The sequence below is a fragment of the Phlebotomus papatasi genome, chromosome 2 (genome assembly GCF_024763615.1).
Source record: "Phlebotomus papatasi isolate M1 chromosome 2, Ppap_2.1, whole genome shotgun sequence".
Classification (NCBI taxonomy): Eukaryota; Metazoa; Arthropoda; class Insecta; order Diptera; family Psychodidae; genus Phlebotomus; species Phlebotomus papatasi.
The window spans coordinates 86795029-86811456 of NC_077223.1; the positions used below are offsets into that span (position 1 = coordinate 86795029).

The 16428-nt window shown below is 34.5% G+C and overlaps 1 protein-coding gene across 1 annotated transcript; it reads right to left on the bottom strand.

Annotated features, from left to right (window-relative positions):
- Nucleotides 1-13206: 13206 nt before the first annotated feature.
- On the bottom strand, nucleotides 13207-15366 carry LOC129804867 (UBX domain-containing protein 4). Its single transcript, XM_055852535.1, has 4 exons — nucleotides 15118-15366; nucleotides 14839-14973; nucleotides 13656-14775; nucleotides 13207-13593 (listed from the first exon to the last, which is right to left on the bottom strand). Exons 1-4 carry the CDS (start codon nucleotides 15197-15199, stop codon nucleotides 13410-13412), a joined length of 1521 nt encoding a protein of 506 aa, XP_055708510.1. The 5' UTR covers nucleotides 15200-15366; the 3' UTR covers nucleotides 13207-13409.
- Between the last annotated feature and the right edge of the window lie 1062 nt (nucleotides 15367-16428).

Sequence of the window (16428 nt, forward strand, 5' to 3'; positions counted from 1 at the left end):
TTGTTATCTGACATTTATGATGATAAATTGGTGCACCCCTTCCAAAGCAAGGCGTCTTGTAATGTATAGGTCATTGCGTTATCTATCTCCTAGTGTGATTGTAGCTTAACGCACGTGAATATGTTTTTTTTACCAACAAAATGTTGTATTTCTTTCGAAGCCAATATGAGGCAGGAGTGATTAATTTTAGACCTCAACAATTCGTCAATAATACGCAATAATATCACTTAATTTGAGAACATGATTGATGTGACATAGACCACCTTTCCAACCCAATATTCCAGATTGAATGATATAACTTTTTCTTAGGGTAAGGAAATTTCCAATTTGGCAAAGACAAAATATTCTTTTCTGAGTTTTTATATGCATTTTATTTAAATTTAGCTGAAAATTTTAAATGTTAAATTCTCAGAAAGTAGAAGAATGGTGTATAATGCTGTCTCATAAATTACAGAGTGAAAAAAACATTTAAGAACTTATAATAGCAAGAAGTCTCTGCATTGTAATTTAGTACCACTTCTTCTTTGTTAATTTTCACAGTGCCATTACCTTAAAAACACCGCAAAAGACATGGGAAGGGAAAATTAATGAAATGTGTCATCGCTTTTCTTGAAAACATTTATTTCATTTTCTCAAGTTGTGCCAATTGGTTCAAAAAGGCGGAAAAGTCATGAAGTTAAGGGGCTATGAAAATTGTTGATAGTCCCATGAGAATGAGGAAAATTAGGAACATGTTTTGAAGGTAAATTCCCAAGGGTTCAATTACTACCATTTTCCACAGCCATGTGTTAATTAAAAGAACCCAAAAATGGTGCAGAAGTACGAGAAAATGAGGTGAAAAATCCTTCAATTTGATTTCAGAAGGGTTGTAGTAAAAAAGATTTAATTAATCTATGATTTTTCTTTTGTGAAAATAGCACTTGGATTATTTTTTAAAAAGTATATTGCAGCAATTTCCCGCCAAAAATTAGACTTTGTTTGCAAGCAAATTGCTTGAATTATAATCTGGGAAAAGTTTGAAGGCAAATGAAAGCAGAAATGTTTAATAATAATTCTGTGAGGGGACAAAGAAAATTCACAGAGTTTTCACTTCTCTAGGGAGATATTATGTGGGTGGAGTTTAATCTAAACTAATTACATTCGAGACAGAGAGGGATGCCCCAACAATTTTCAAATGTTGATAAATCCAAGAGACGTTATATGAATTCTCTTATTAAATTGAAATCTCCACTATTTTGCACCCTAATTCGTGCCTGATATCACACCATCCAGCAAAATGTCCAATGAGTCAGTTTTAATCCCGAGCTAATTCAGTCATTTTCATTTTATGACTTCCCATTAACACCCTCAACTTCTTCACAAAATGGAAATGGGAATTGAACTAAAGTGCAAATAAGCAAAATTCTCATTGGACAAGATTTTAAAGAACCATCCCAGATTGAAATAAAATGTTGGAAAATCGATTTTTTCCATTACAAAAGAGTAAATGTATTTTTATGGTGCGATTTTTGCCAAAGAGAAGCTTAAAATGTTAACAAAAATTCCACCTAATTTGCATAATACACTTGTTGGAATAGTCCAACAAAATTTTACTCAGATATTTACTGTTTTCCCTCTTTTTTCTATTTTTACATTCTAAAAAACATGCAATTTATTATGCAATCTCGCTCTAATTACGAGCATAACAAGAAATCATGAAATTAACAAAATGCATTTTGTTAATTAGTTCTAAAAGAAAGACACTCGACCATATCCTGTAAAGTAACTAGATTTTCTCGTGATAAGATGGGGTAATTTGTAACAATTTCCAATTTGGAATATTTTGGATTTCCTCACTGTTTCAGATGTGCAAAGAAACAATGAAGACCACGAAATAAAAGGAAAAATTAAAAGAAAGAGAGCAGCTTATCTTAACATAGCAATGGATTATCTCAAAATCCAAATTAGGAAAGGTTCCAAATTACCCCATTTTACCCTGTATGAAATTTAACCCAATATGAACCTATTCTCAAGAATAATGAAGATTCAGACCCTGAACACTTGCAACATGCAGCAAGCGCTATACCGCTTAAAGAGTTACGTCGGTTACGTAGGTCAGGAACACCTAAAAACGACATATTTGCTTCATTCACAGCTCGAGTTTAAAAAAAATTCTAATGGCTCTGGCACACCTTTTTCATTTAAGTGAAATTCAATCGATTGAAATTTTACCCCTTACTCTTTCAAACTGAGATCAGCTATAGCTGTCCCTTTCTGTCAAATGAAAATAGAAATTGAAAATGAAATTGAAATTCCAATTTTCATTTGACAGAAAGAGACAAAAATATCTTATTTCCGTTTAAAAGAGTAACTGGAAAAAAATCAATCGATTGAATTTCAGTCAATTGAAAAGGTGTGCCAGCACCGCCAGCAACATAAGATTCGAAAATCGATTTCGAAAGCCAAAGAAACGACATTTTACTTCTCGTTATGTCTAATTCCAATTACTCTCCCCGTTACTCGAATTCATATTCCAATAAAAGTATACTTTCAAGCACCGTGGGACTGAAGTTCGAAACCTTCCGAAAGAAAATAGAAAATTTGCCAATTAACATCTTAAAGTTTAAAAAATTCAAAGACCGGTTTCGAAAGCCAATAAAGACGTCTACTTCTCGTTTTGTTTTGTTTTTTCAATAACTGCCCGTCAAATCATTGCTCTACCTGCCGATTTTACTCGGAGGTCTTTTGAATTGTAACGGTATATTCCAGTACATTCAGAGAAAATCTGTAAATTTTCGGCAGAATTTCTGCCTAGAAAATCTGTAGATTTTCGGCAGAATTTCTGCCTAGAAAATCTGTAGATTTTCGGCAGAATTTCTGCCTAGAAAATCTGTAGATTTTCGGCAGAAATTCTGCCGAAAATCTGCAGATTCTCGGCAGAATTTCTGCATTGGAAATCTGCATAGTCTCAATTGCCTCAACAAAAATATTGTTGATTTATCAAGAATCTGTAGATGTTACAAAGAAAATGGTATGTTCTGCTTAACAAGCATTACCGATTAAACATTTTAGATAAATTAAAAAAATGCGAGCAAAAATACTAATTTCTTAAAAATCGCCAATCGAATGATATAAAAACACGAAATTTAGGTCGACACTCTACTTAAAGTTTTCATTTCACTATTCTCTACTTATAACACGACGTCGCAGATTTCTTTATTTTATATAAACACTGTGATACCACCGATACCACCAAGAATAACTCTATTGAATTTTTCAAACTTCAGTGAAAAATATTCCATCTTTTCAGACACAGCTGTCTGGAAAGTCTGGAATGTAGAAAAAAATCTACAGAAAATCGGCAAAATATCTACAGAAATTCGTCAGAGTATGCACCAAGGATTCATCAGAAAATCTGCAAAAATTTCTGATGAATTTTGTCCCAAGCCCAAATAAAATTCGTAGGAATATCTACAGATTTCTCGGCAGATTTTCGGCAGAGGTGTAGATATTTTCTGCAGAAATCTTAAAGATATCTGACGAAATTTTTTGACGGGTGAGGTCCTCGGGCTCAAATTTTAGTGTATTACAGCTGGGCCTAAGAGCTTTCGATTGAAAAAAAATTAAGCTCCCAACCCCTCTGACCCGAGTTAGAAGTGGTCCAAAATTTAATTTTCAAATGACCATATTTCCGGTTCTAATAAGAACTCGAAATATTTTACTGTTTTGGAAAGCTCTCGTGGAATACTACAACCCTGACACTTTACTTTCATCCGATAATCAAAAGTCCATTTAGTCGAAAAATCGATTTTCGAAAATTCAATGTTGAATATTTCGAAAACTAGATAATGGTTTTTCTTTAAATTTTAGTATGTTATATCTGAGATCGAGATCCTTCTAACGATGGATTCCATTCGTCACTACTCAAACCCACTGTATCCCGACCCTTACTCTAGCCAAATGGACTGGACTCTTTCTCTAATGTTTATTAACCAATTTCAGTTATCTTTTTTTGTTGGCCTTTCCCACTCAGGCTATTTAAAATAGAAAATGACAAGTGACAAGCCCAGATAAGCTTATGGTAATTGAGATTCTTTACAGGTGACATCGAAATGCATGCAACTTGGGGTGCTTGCAACTCGTAATACGTAAAAATTCGATTGTGAGTTGAATCTTGGGGATAAAAAATCGCGTCGAATCAATTTTATTCATTTCGATCGACAAGAACAAATGCAGGTGACCTCGAAATGAAGAATCTCAACGACCATAAGCTTATCTTGGCTTTTATATTTTTTTATTAAATTATTTATTTAAATTCTTAAGTTTTTTTTGGATCCATATAAAATATAAAATTATAAATAACAATAATTCAAAGTTCAAAATTTAAATTATTTGTGAAATATTAGAGAATGAAGTTTAATAGGATGTTTCTAAACTAAATCATTTTGTCAGTCAAAGACTACAGAAATCGTTTTTCTATTTTCAAATTTAGTCTTTTTCTAAAAGAGTCGAAATTTTCTGAATATTAATTTTCAACTACATTTATTTAGCTTTAATATTTAACAAAAATAGAATGCGAAATTACTATAAAACATATTCTAAAAATTTGGCAATATTAACCAGGACGCATTTGAAACTCGTAGAAATATCTTATTCTTACTCCTGGATTACAAGGTTATTCTAAACAAAAGACAGACAATTGCAGAATAAAGGATTGTAAAAAATGTTTTTTTCTACATTTTATTTTAAATAATATTAAGAAAGTAGAAATCGAATCTATGGCAAATTGATATGTGCCCTTGGGTCCCGGTCAAAATCCTGAAAGCCAAAATCCCGAAAGCCAAAATCCCGAATTCTTAAAAGTGTCATATCTACTCCCATGATTGCATCCGCGCTTGCTGGAGGCAATGGGAAATCTCCTGTGTTTTGGGAAATTATTCTAAACATTTTCCTCCATATAATTTCATCCCTTTCAGGATTTTGAACGTTCGGGATTTTGGCTTTCGGGATTTTGGCTTTCAAGATTTTAGATGCCACCGGTGTCCTTATAGCTGTGACATCTTTTAGATCAGAAAAATTCATAAAGTAAAAATTCACATTCATTTCAATTCAATTCAATATATTTCTCCTCAATTAATGCTTGATTGCAGTTGCCGCCGACTTACCATGAACGATCTCATCAGGTAAATGGCAGAAACCCTGAATCACAAATCGTATGCCAAAATATATTTCTTTCTTAAAAGTTTTGCATACATCTATCTAATTCTTTCACAGTCTTCTTCTTCTTCTTCTTTTGAAAATCACTCCAAATTGAATTTAATACAGTCCAATTTTGAGACCGAAAAAGTGGCAAAGACTTGCACAAACGCTTTGAGAAAGAAAGAGATGCGAATTTTGATTACATGAAATAGTACCGATCTAAAAGGTATGCCAGAGATATTATGGCTCCTGTGCAAAACTTTTAGGTCAGGAAAATTTCTTGAAATCAAAATTCACATCCTTTTCTCCTTTAAATGTTTTGCATTATGTCAGTCTCACTCTTTTCCCCTCGAAATTAGATTGAACTAACTTAGAATTGTCGTGATGTTTAAAAGAAGAAGAAGAAGAATGCGAAAGAGTCGAATAGATTTGTGCAAAACATTTGAGAAAGGAAAGGATGTGAATTTTGATTTCATGAAATATTCTTGATTTAACTAAAAGGTGGGAAGAAGTCTTTATGGCTCTGACACACCTTTTAGATTAGGAAAATTTCATAAAATCAAAATTCACATTCCTTTCTTCTTAAAAAATTTTCATATGTTTATCCTACTCTGTCGTACTCTTCTTCTTCTTTTGAACATCACACCAAATTAATTTTTGTTCAGTCGAATTTTGAGACTGAAAGAGTAGGACAGACTTATGCAAATCTTTTGAGAAAGAAAGTGACGTGAATTTTGATTTCATGAAATTATACCGAGGTTAAAGGTGTGTCAGAGGCTTTAGTAACCAATTTCAATTTTGAGTACGAAAAAGTTTTAAGTATTTTGCAACTAAAACTAAATTGTCCCCCATAAAATCGAGTTAGTTCCAAAATCATCCTGCTTTCTCCCTAATTTTTTATGCGAATTAAAAATGTGCTCAATCGGTGAAAAGGGGTTCAATTTGCTAATGGGCGACAATATGAATAGTAATTTCGCCAGATATACACCCAATAAATGTGATAAAAAAGAGTTGAAAAAAAATGGTGTGAGGTATGAACTTTCACTGCATGCAAATAAAGCGTATCAATAGCGCCAGAACCGTATTAAGAGCGATTATATACCCAGCCATAAATCATACATTAATTGATATTATAAAAGCTATTGCTCTGAGCGTAATTCGGAAAATATCTACCTAATTGAAATCAAATATTCTTGCCCATATGCCATATGGCTCCATAATTTTGTAGGCTTTTGGTGCATATAATGTGATATAGAATAATTTAGTTTTTTTGTCAGAATTTATTTTAGAAAAGGATACCTAGCTGATAATATTGCTAAATGTTCTTCTTGTGGGGGGGGGTTCTATTAATTCTCCTGGCGCTTTTGGCATAAAGCAAATGACGCTAACCATTATTGAATTGCAATTAGTTTTAGTTAATTGACACGGTTAAATTGTATTGAATTTGAAATTGCTGATCAAATACAAGAGAATTAAGTAACCGGTTGAGCTAAATAGTTGAAGATATTGATTTGTGGCTTTAAATGCTTCCCCAAATGTTGACATAAATAATTGAACGTAGCTCACTTCCTAAAATAATTTCAGCAAATCTTTTTCCTAACTAAAATTCAACTCTAAGCTCTCGCAGATGTCTTCCATCTTCCATTGATTTCCGATATCATCTACAATTTACTGAATTATTCCCCATTGATAATGAGGAAATTGAGTGATATTCTAGCAAGTTTCATGTCGTTCTATTTGAGAACTAAAATCAATTTGATTGAACAGGAGAGAAAGAGGTGGATGTGTGACAATTATCTGAATAACAATTCTGTTTATTTAACAATTTTCGACAGATGTTCACATTATCGGCGTGCAATAATGTTTGCAATTTGAATTGCTGCTCGGGCGATTAGTGTCAATCAGGATGTCGCATATATTTCACATATTACATTTTATGCACTTGTACTTTCATAAATGGATATTTTATCGGGGAGGAATAGCTCCCTAATCAGAAATTTTCAATGAAAATCTCTACATATTTTAATAACTTTATCTAGATTAATTTCATGACAATCTAGCAAAATTATTCGAAAGAATGTTTTTTTTTTAATTTTAACTCATAATCGAAAAATTTAAGCGATGACTAGTGATATACTTAAGTCTAGATTGACTTGTTTCCATAAAAACGTTATTTAAACGTCACTGAGCTCTAACCATTTTTTTACTTCAATGTTACGTTATTTTTACCCAAAATAATTGTACTAACACGTTCCAAAAAGATAACCGTTTAATTTTCTCTACGTTTGATATTGAATAAAGGAAAAAATGGATAGCAAAGCATACAGCAATCAACCCATACTTTGCGAAATGCTCGAAATCGTGACTAAGGTGCTAAACTTGAAAAATATACTTTCGAATAATTTGATGATCGGTTCATAACCGATCCATAATCGATCAGAATCGGATTAGAATTGTCAGAAATTCCAAGACCTTTCCGAGACTCCGAACATGACCCCATTTAGTTGAGAAATGTGCCTTCTAGGACCTTTTTAACCTTTGACCTTGAAAACCATTATTAGGAATCATTCAACGGCATTTTCATATATGGACATTATTACCCAGGCTAACCTCTAAAAAATACTCCCTCCGTCCCAAAAAAAGTCGTACGTTTGAGAAAAATTCTTGTCCCAAAAAAAATCGTACGTTTGGAAGAATATCGCTAGGAAGAGACGGTGTAAAGTAGAAATGCTGTGTATTGGAAATATCTTATGTATATACTATCCTCCATCTTCAGTGGTAATATGGAGGTCCACCTACGATTGTAAGATAGGAAAACAATGTCTTAAAAACATCTTTCTTTTGAATATTTTTAGTAAAGATTTAAGTACCAAAAGGTTGGAGATAGAAGCTTGGCACCTTCGGCGGCGCCCCCGTAAGTCGACCTTAGGATCATTACCCTACCCCTCACTTACCCTCCAAAAACCATATTGTTTTTTTTTGGGATTGCTCAAAAACACATAGTGCGATTTTTTTCTGTGGAAGAGGAGGGGCGGGGGGAAACTGGGAACATATTGAAAATCCAAAAGTTGATCTACGGGGGGTGGGGGTCGTCCAAAGACATCAAATCTTTATCTCCAACCATTCAGCACCCATATCACAGAACGTAGAAAAAAAGAGTAAGATTGATTTTATTGCCCTTTTTGTAAATTTAGACCCATTGTTATGGCATAACGAAAAGAACTATAAATCCCTTCTTTGGTACACTAAATTTTTAAATGAAATTCTAGTCAAAAATGTTAATTGCAGTAGAATTTTCAAAAGTTACATATCGACCGGAGCTCTTCGAAAAAAAGTGAAAAAAATAAATCTTCAAGACACCAGTTCCTTATCTTACCTCAATATTACTACTGAAGATGGAGAATAGTTCATACGTAAGATATTTACTATTAACAAAAACATTCCGTAAAACAATTCCTTAATCCCTAATTTTTCCCAAAAACGTACGACTTTTTTTGGGACGGAGGGAGTAAATGAAAGAATGAAAGAAATCATAGAACGCATTTTCGACAAAGGTGAAAGGAAAGTGACAAGAGAAGGAATAAAATGTATCTAACTGGTCCCAGGATCAACTTATGTGAGGGTCCTCCTAAGCTCCCAAGTCGATATCTCAAACCATATGACATTTAGGTGTGGTAATGGCCGAATGGACAGACGGACGTACGGATAGACGGATGAACAGCGTAACGTCATTTCTCAGAAGTTGTTTAAAACGCGAAAATATGTTGAGAAAAGTTGTGGAGGTTATTCCCACTTCGTAAGTCTGACGTGCAGGTGACCAAATAATTACTAACCATACGATAAAACTAAACCTATATAAATTCATTTTCTTTGGAATTAATCTACGTATATTAAGTTATATCAGAAAATTGTAAATCTTGCTTTATGGCTCCGGTACATCTTTTAGATCAGGAAAATTTCATAAAATCAAAATTCACATCCCTTTCTTTCTTAAAAATTTTTGTCTATGACTATCGTTTATCCTACTCTTTCTCACTCTTCTTATTCTTCTTTTGAATATCACACTAAACTAAATTTAGTTCACTCCAATTTTGTGTCTGAAAGACTAACCCACTCTTTCGGATACAAACCTACATATGAAAAAGAAAGGGACGCAAATTTTTATTTCATGAAATTTGACCGATCTGAAAGGTGTGCCGGAGCCATTAAAAAGTAATGCAGTCGAGTAAAAAAGGGAAAAGACCAGTTTTTCTTAAAATTAAAATAATAAAATCGGACAGGTTACATAATCTAAGCAAAGAAAAAAAAAGATTTTTATTAACGGAATGGAGACATAAGTTAACCTCTAAAATTTACATGTCAAAATAATCATTATAGTAGACTCTCGCAAATTCGGCTCTTTTAAGATCGGGCTACTTTTTTAATTTGGGCAGCGGTTACATTTGAAAAAAGTTTGTTGTCATTTTTCAAGTTTGATTATGATTATCAAATGAATCAAATATGCTCAAATTTGGCATGGTTTGTCTTAGTTTTGATGTGATTTTGCATTATTGAGGGATTTTCATGCAATTTACGTTATATATGAGTGTATAAACTCAATATCTATATGCACATGAATAAAAAACCGTTGCATTTCAAAAAGTTTGTCGCTCGAATTTCTGTCTAATTCGGCTGACATTTCGGTTCCATATGCCCGAATTTGAGAGAGTCTACTGTAGTACCTAATGCAACGTGCAACGTTTCTTTTTCCACCTTCAAATCCCCGGGAACCACTTTTCTCAACAAATCTTCGCGTTTGAGACGATTTCAGAGAAATGCCGTCGCGCTGTTTGGCTGTCTCATCCGTCCGGATGTCGCCAGCTCTAGAGACAAAACAGTTAGAGATAGCGATTTTGGTCCTAGGAGGGACCCCCCATAAGTCGACCCAAGGATCCTTAACATGCCCTTCATTTTCTCACCACTCCACCGCTTCCCCTCTAAATCATGTTTTTTGGATTGCTCGAAAACGCGTCGTCCGATTTTTTTCATTAAATCATCGTTAAATCATTCCAAATAACGGTTTTTCAAGGTTAAAGATTAAAAAGGCTCTAAGGGCTCTAAAGAGCGTATCATATTTAGGCTCGTTGGAAAGGTCTTGGTATTCCCTATATAACTGAACCGGTTCCAATCGGCTCTGAACCGGTTCATAACCAGTAAGTAATTTTTATCGGTATTTTTGGTATTTGTTGAACATCGCAAAATTGACATACACTCAGCTGCATCCCATTGACAGCTCCATCGATTTTGACAGTTGTCAAACCAACAAATTCAAAGACCCTTATTTTCATCCTTAATTAAGCAGAATAATGGAAAATTGAGCGTAGGGGAGACTGGGGCAAAAAGTCACAAAACGGATATTTTATTTTTTTACAAGCTATCCTATCGCCCCAAAAATTTCTAATTAGTGCAGTTTTATAGGAAATTTACCGCTCTACAACTTTGTGAAAGTAATTTTGCTCTATTTTGTAGGGAAATACGTTTATCGAGCCAATTTCTAAAAGGTAATTTTGTGACTATTCTCAAAAATGCTGGGGCAAATAGTACCAGACATGGGGTATTATCATATTTTGATTCGTTTTATTACGAGCTTTCGTAAATTTGAAAAAAATACATAGAGGACATATTTTCATAGAAAATTTATTCATCTACATCTTTGTAAAACACCGTTTTCTCTGCGAGAAAAGTAAGAAAACGAGAAAAGCGCCTTTCAAGCTATTTAAAAAAAAAAACACACACACACAAAAGACTGCAAATCGTTTGACCAATGCAAACAACAAGCAGCGAAACATGGTAATGACGCTTCTTTTCGCCGTGAGACATCAGAAATTGCTTCGCTTTTTTGTTAATTTTTGCTCTATACCTTTTGTTACTTTTTACCCCAAGTGGCCATTTTTAATAAAAGGATTTCTGGAGAAAAGAACTTTTGTGAAATTCTAAAATAGATAGCGGATTCGTATTCAAAAAATCCAAATTATTTAGAAAATATTCACCAGTGCATCAATTTTGGAAAATAAGTAGGTAACCATTGTTATCTTCTGCAAAGAGAATATTTCAAAAATAGGGCTAAAAATTTCGATATTTTTTACTTTCTAAATTCCTTGTTCGAATTCTAAGAAACTTACGACATTGAGGAAGGTCTATTGAGGCTATCTATAGAAAAAAATTTGAGCCGCTATCTTTTTTACATTAGAAGATATTGAATTTTGAATTTTTCGATTGGTTACTTTTTGCCCCAGTTTCCCCTATTCTCTTTCGGGTCAAAGACAAACGAATTGTTTCTAAAAAGGTTTCATTAACAAATAAATAAATAAAAAGTCTGCAACCGAAAACACGGAGAAACATAAAATGCCAATTTGAATTTTCAAATACTTTTATAATAAGATATTGTTCTGTAAAATTTTTAAATTTACGCTGTCTTAGTGTCGATTGTAACCTCCGGAATGAATTGAAATTTAAGTTTTATGTATATAAAACGTCAGACTGCTTCTTTGAAATTTAAGCAATAATCCGCATAAAACATCAAATTTTTAATAATGTTTTTCTTTAATTTTTTATTCTTATTTATTTACTTATTATCATTTGATTAGTATTAGTAAAGATATTGTGAATTATTTAAAAATATACCTATAAAATAAAAATTACTATTATTTATTTATTTATTTACATTTTTTTATTTTTTATTCATTATTTATTTATTATTTCATTATTTATTTTAAAGAAGTTTCTCAACTTATTAAAAAATGTCTACGGGATTTTTCAATTCCCGTAGATTTTTGATATTACCTTTCGAAATTTTTTAATATATTTTAAAGCTTAACAGATAAAAAGAATATTTTTTTTAATTATTACCTGACAAAATGCAAATATTAATTTAAGGATAATAACGAATAAAAATATAAAAAATTAAATTAATAAATAAAATATTGATTTAATGATTAAGTTTATTATTTGTTATCAAATAATAACGATCAATCAGAGTGTTATGACCAGCGCACAATAAGTTTTGTTTGTAAATATGTTTTTAAAATTTCCCATGAGAATGAGTGAGATGACTAGATCAAGATCTCACTCACTCTCATTGAAATTTCAAAAACATGTTTACTAAACAAAAGTTATTGTGCGTTGGGCATTATGCCCAGCGCACAATAACTTTTGTTTGTAAACATGTTTTCATAATTTCCTATGAGAGAGAGTGAGATGACTAGATCTACATTTCATTCACTCTCACTGAAATGTCAAAAACATGTTTACAAAACGAAAGTTATTGTGCGTTGGTCATTAATTTTAAAATCACGAAAATTGTAAACAATTTTGATATTACCAAGATTTAATTTATAGCAAACTCAGCATCTTTTATCATTCCTGAAAGAATTTTCTATCAATGAACTATTTTCGGTGTACTTAGATCTTCAATTTGGCGGTTTAATGATTTAAAAATAATCGGTCATTCATACAATTGTCGGGAATAAAAGTGTTCGGAGCGCCAGGAACTTTCGGAACGAAAAATGGTAATTCCTCAATAATTACCAAAAAAAAATGGTCATAGCCGAGACACGAAGTGTAAAAAAATGATTATCGCTCAGTTGTCACTGTCTCGGCTATTTACACTTACCCCAGCTCTGTGGGCGCTAGAATAATGGAAAATTGAGCGTACTATTTATATTTTGATTATTTAAGCACTGAAATGCAAAAATCATCTTAAAAACTTCATAGATATACTTACTTTTTTCCAATCACTTCTGAAGGTCACGTTTAGGTCACACAGAAATTTAAATAATTTCACAGTAAGCCGAGACACAAACCGCAAAACCCAGTTTTCTGCATTTCTTTAATTTTTTTATAAATGTACACAGAAAATGCTATCATTAGGCTTTACTAAAAGGATCTATGCTCACTGTTACTTATTTTTAGTGCTCTTTGGTGTTTTTTGGTATGTGTCTCGGCTAAATGTGTTTGAGTCTTCGATAAAATGGATACAAAACAATCCAATTGGGACATTTAATAATTTTTAATTGGTGTATATAGAATAATTAACATTTACAAAGTATGAAAAGATGCTATCGATAGGGGAATTACCAAGGGATTACAAATATATTTAATAAAATTCCGCCCATTTCACAAAGAAAATCACCGCGTTGAGAAGGTCCTTGACTGAAAGATAATCAAGAAAGGAAAAAAAAATTGGTAAAGTCTTACATTTGCTGCGTCGAATTTCCATTCCATGTATTATTCTCATCGTCAGAGTCCTTTCTGTCGTGCAATCTGTGAATGTTGGAGGAGCCCATTCTCCTGTATGCAGCTTCGGCAGCCTTCGACGTGGACGGTTGCTGATTGCGATTGGCTTCTCCGGGGAATTGGAGGTTTCTCCTTTTGGCCCTGAAGGGAAGTTTAGGGTGGATTGAGTGATTTGCCGAAGGAGGATTTGGGCGTTTACTTACGCATCGTGATCGGAGACTTGCTCCTCGGCAGCTCGTTTCTGTTGACCCTGATCCGGTCGACGAAAAGCCCAGTTCTTGACGTATGACAGCACCGACATGACTGGAGTCAGAAAGCTCCAGATGAGCGAGGTGAAGAAGTGAATGTAGGTGCTTCCTGTGGCTGTGGAGGCAACCTGGGATGACCTGATGCTGCCACTGCTGGCGCCACGGCCTCTGGGAATCACCAGGAGGACAGCATTTGGTGTCAGATGGAGTTCAGAGAGAGTCTGTGCATTGTGCTCAGCACTGAACTCCCTCCGTGGGAATGTCGTGGCCAGAGCAAAGTCCGAAATGCCCGATCCGGAAAGGATTTCATTCTGGACGTAGGTCCGCACGGTTGAAAATTGATCGGAGCTGGCGAAGACGTGTATCTCAGTTCCGCCAGAGGGAGTCTTGAATTGAATCCGGGAGGTGTCGCTGTTGTCAGCTGAGGCATAATTGTGCTCCTCCATGGGCGCCGGCGGAGGACTCCTGGATGGTGCTGGTGCAAATCTCTGAGCCCTCTCGAGTTTATCCTGTTCAATTTGCTGCAGAATCTTCCTTTTGGCCTCATCAGCTTCCTTCTTCTCCTTCTCACGGTCCTCCTTGAGCTGCTTCAGTTCCTGCTCCTTCTGCCACCTCTTCAGCGATGCCACATCTTGCCCTTGGCGTCTCCTCTGAAGTTCCTTCTCTCTCTCCGCCCGAGCCTCTTCAGCTTCTCTCTCTTTGCGCTTCTTCTCAATCAACTCCTTGGCTCTGGCCAGCTTCTCTTCAGCGGCTTTCTGTTCAGCTTCCGAAGGACTAGGAGTCTCCACTCGTCGACAAACTCCTCCCTCGCATTCAATATTCGACGCTTCAGCACTTTGCTCTCCGCTCGGCTCGGTTTTAAGGACTTTTTCGCCTTCTGAACTTCCCGCAGAACCCCCAGAACTGACTTTTGCTTCCGGAACTTGTGTTTTCTGTTCAGCACCTGAAACACTGTTCATCACACCAAGAATTGTCTGTTCCAACTCTCCTTCTGTTCTCGTAAAACTAGTGACAACATCAATAGGAACCCCGTTCTGACCAATGAAGAATATCGAAGGAAGAGGCACAAGTTGATCTGCAAAAAAATGCTCAATTAACAAATCAAATCCCGCAGAAACCACCCCAAAAGCCCTCGTACAGATCTGTGCGAACTGCATGTACGCCTCAGAGCCACTGTCAATCCGGATGGCCACGAAATTCTCACTCTCCAGATGCTTCCGGATGAGATCACTGTCAACAAGGCTGCCCAATTTCACCGACAAATCATCAGTTCCTGGCAAATTTTGTCAAACAATTAACAAACTATGGATTCCGTGTGAGAAAATCAATCGATAGAGATGTTAAATAAGGCAAGAGGATAGTCAATATCCTGAGGAATAATACTTGGGAGTAATTACGTGGTCTGGTGCAATCGTACCTGCAACGAACACCACAAAAACAGCATTTTTTCTCTTTGAGAGAGCAACTGCCTCGGCTATGTTTCCTTGGAACCAGTTCATTGTTAAATAGGATTTCACAGTAATTCACAGAAAATGGGATTTATTTCCAGGAAATGCAAGAATTTCGTCAGAAAAGTGATGAGGCAAAAATATCGTGGAAAATTCAATTGTCAGACGGAAAACAGTGGCGTAGTTGTCAAGAAAACAGCCGACTGATGGAACTTTCATTGGAACTTCCATGGGAGAAATGTCGGATTATTCTTATTATTCATTTCATTACCCAGCTGACCAAGGGTGATAAGGTAATACTATGCCTTATTTATATTCTTTTATTTCACTTTTATATTTTGCGATCAAACCGATTAAACCAATCAGACATCACACGTTACTAGAGGCTCTTTCATACAATCAGAGAGGGTTAGAAAAATAAAGATAGGCTAAAAGATAGAAAAAATCTTTATACTTTATTTGCGAATGTATTTTTTTTTTCAAAACTCACACATTTAGAAAGGGAAAAGGTAGAATTTTAAAAAGAAGTAACACGCCAGAAAACTGAGAAAGTTCCCGTCTCTACTGGGAATCGAACCTTAAATCACTTTAATTTAAATTGTCACAATTATTCATCTACAGTCAGCTCCTCGATATTGAGACTTTTCAGTATCCGGCTGACACTTTATTAAACACTACTAGTAGACTCTCGCTAATTCGGCTCTTTTAAGATCGGGCTACTTTTTAATTCGGGCAGCGGTTACATTTGAAAAAAGTTTGTTGTCATTTTTCAAGTTTGATTATAATTATCAAATGAATCAAATATGCTTAAATTTGGCATGGTTTGTCTTATGGCCTCTACACACTAGAAAAAATTATGTCCATATTGAAGAAAATTCCCTACGCTTGTGTAGGAAAAACTGTGAAATATGGACATATTTTTCTCTAGTGTGTAGAGGCCATTAGTTTTGATGTGATTTTGCATTATTGAGGGATTTTCATGCAATTTACGTTATATATGAGTGTGTAAACTCAATATCTATATGCACATGAATAAAAAATCGTTGCAGTTCAAAAAGTTTGTCGCCCGAATTTCTGTCTAATTCGGCTAACATTTCGGTCCCATATGCCCGAATTTGAGAGAGTCTACTGTAACACGCCAGAAAGCTGAAAAAGTTCCTGCCTTTACTGGGAATCGAACCCAAAATCATTTTAATTTAAATTGTCACAATTATTTCAACTGCAGATCTGCTCTTCGATATTAATCCATCTTCCATCCCCGGCCGGAACAAATGTTATAC

What these genes read in the sequence shown, in the direction of transcription:
- LOC129804867 (XM_055852535.1), bottom strand. Translation starts at nt 15,199, where the DNA reads ATGAACTGGTTCCAAGGAAACATAGCCGAGGCAGTTGCTCTCTCAAAG. An exon ending in TTTTGTGGTGTTCGTTGCAG is followed by an intron (nt 14,974 to 15,117) that starts GTACGATTGCAC and finishes AAAATTTGCCAG; the next exon opens with GAACTGATGATTTGTCGGTG. An exon ending in CATGCAGTTCGCACAGATCT is followed by an intron (nt 14,776 to 14,838) that starts GTACGAGGGCTT and finishes ATTTTTTTGCAG; the next exon opens with ATCAACTTGTGCCTCTTCCT.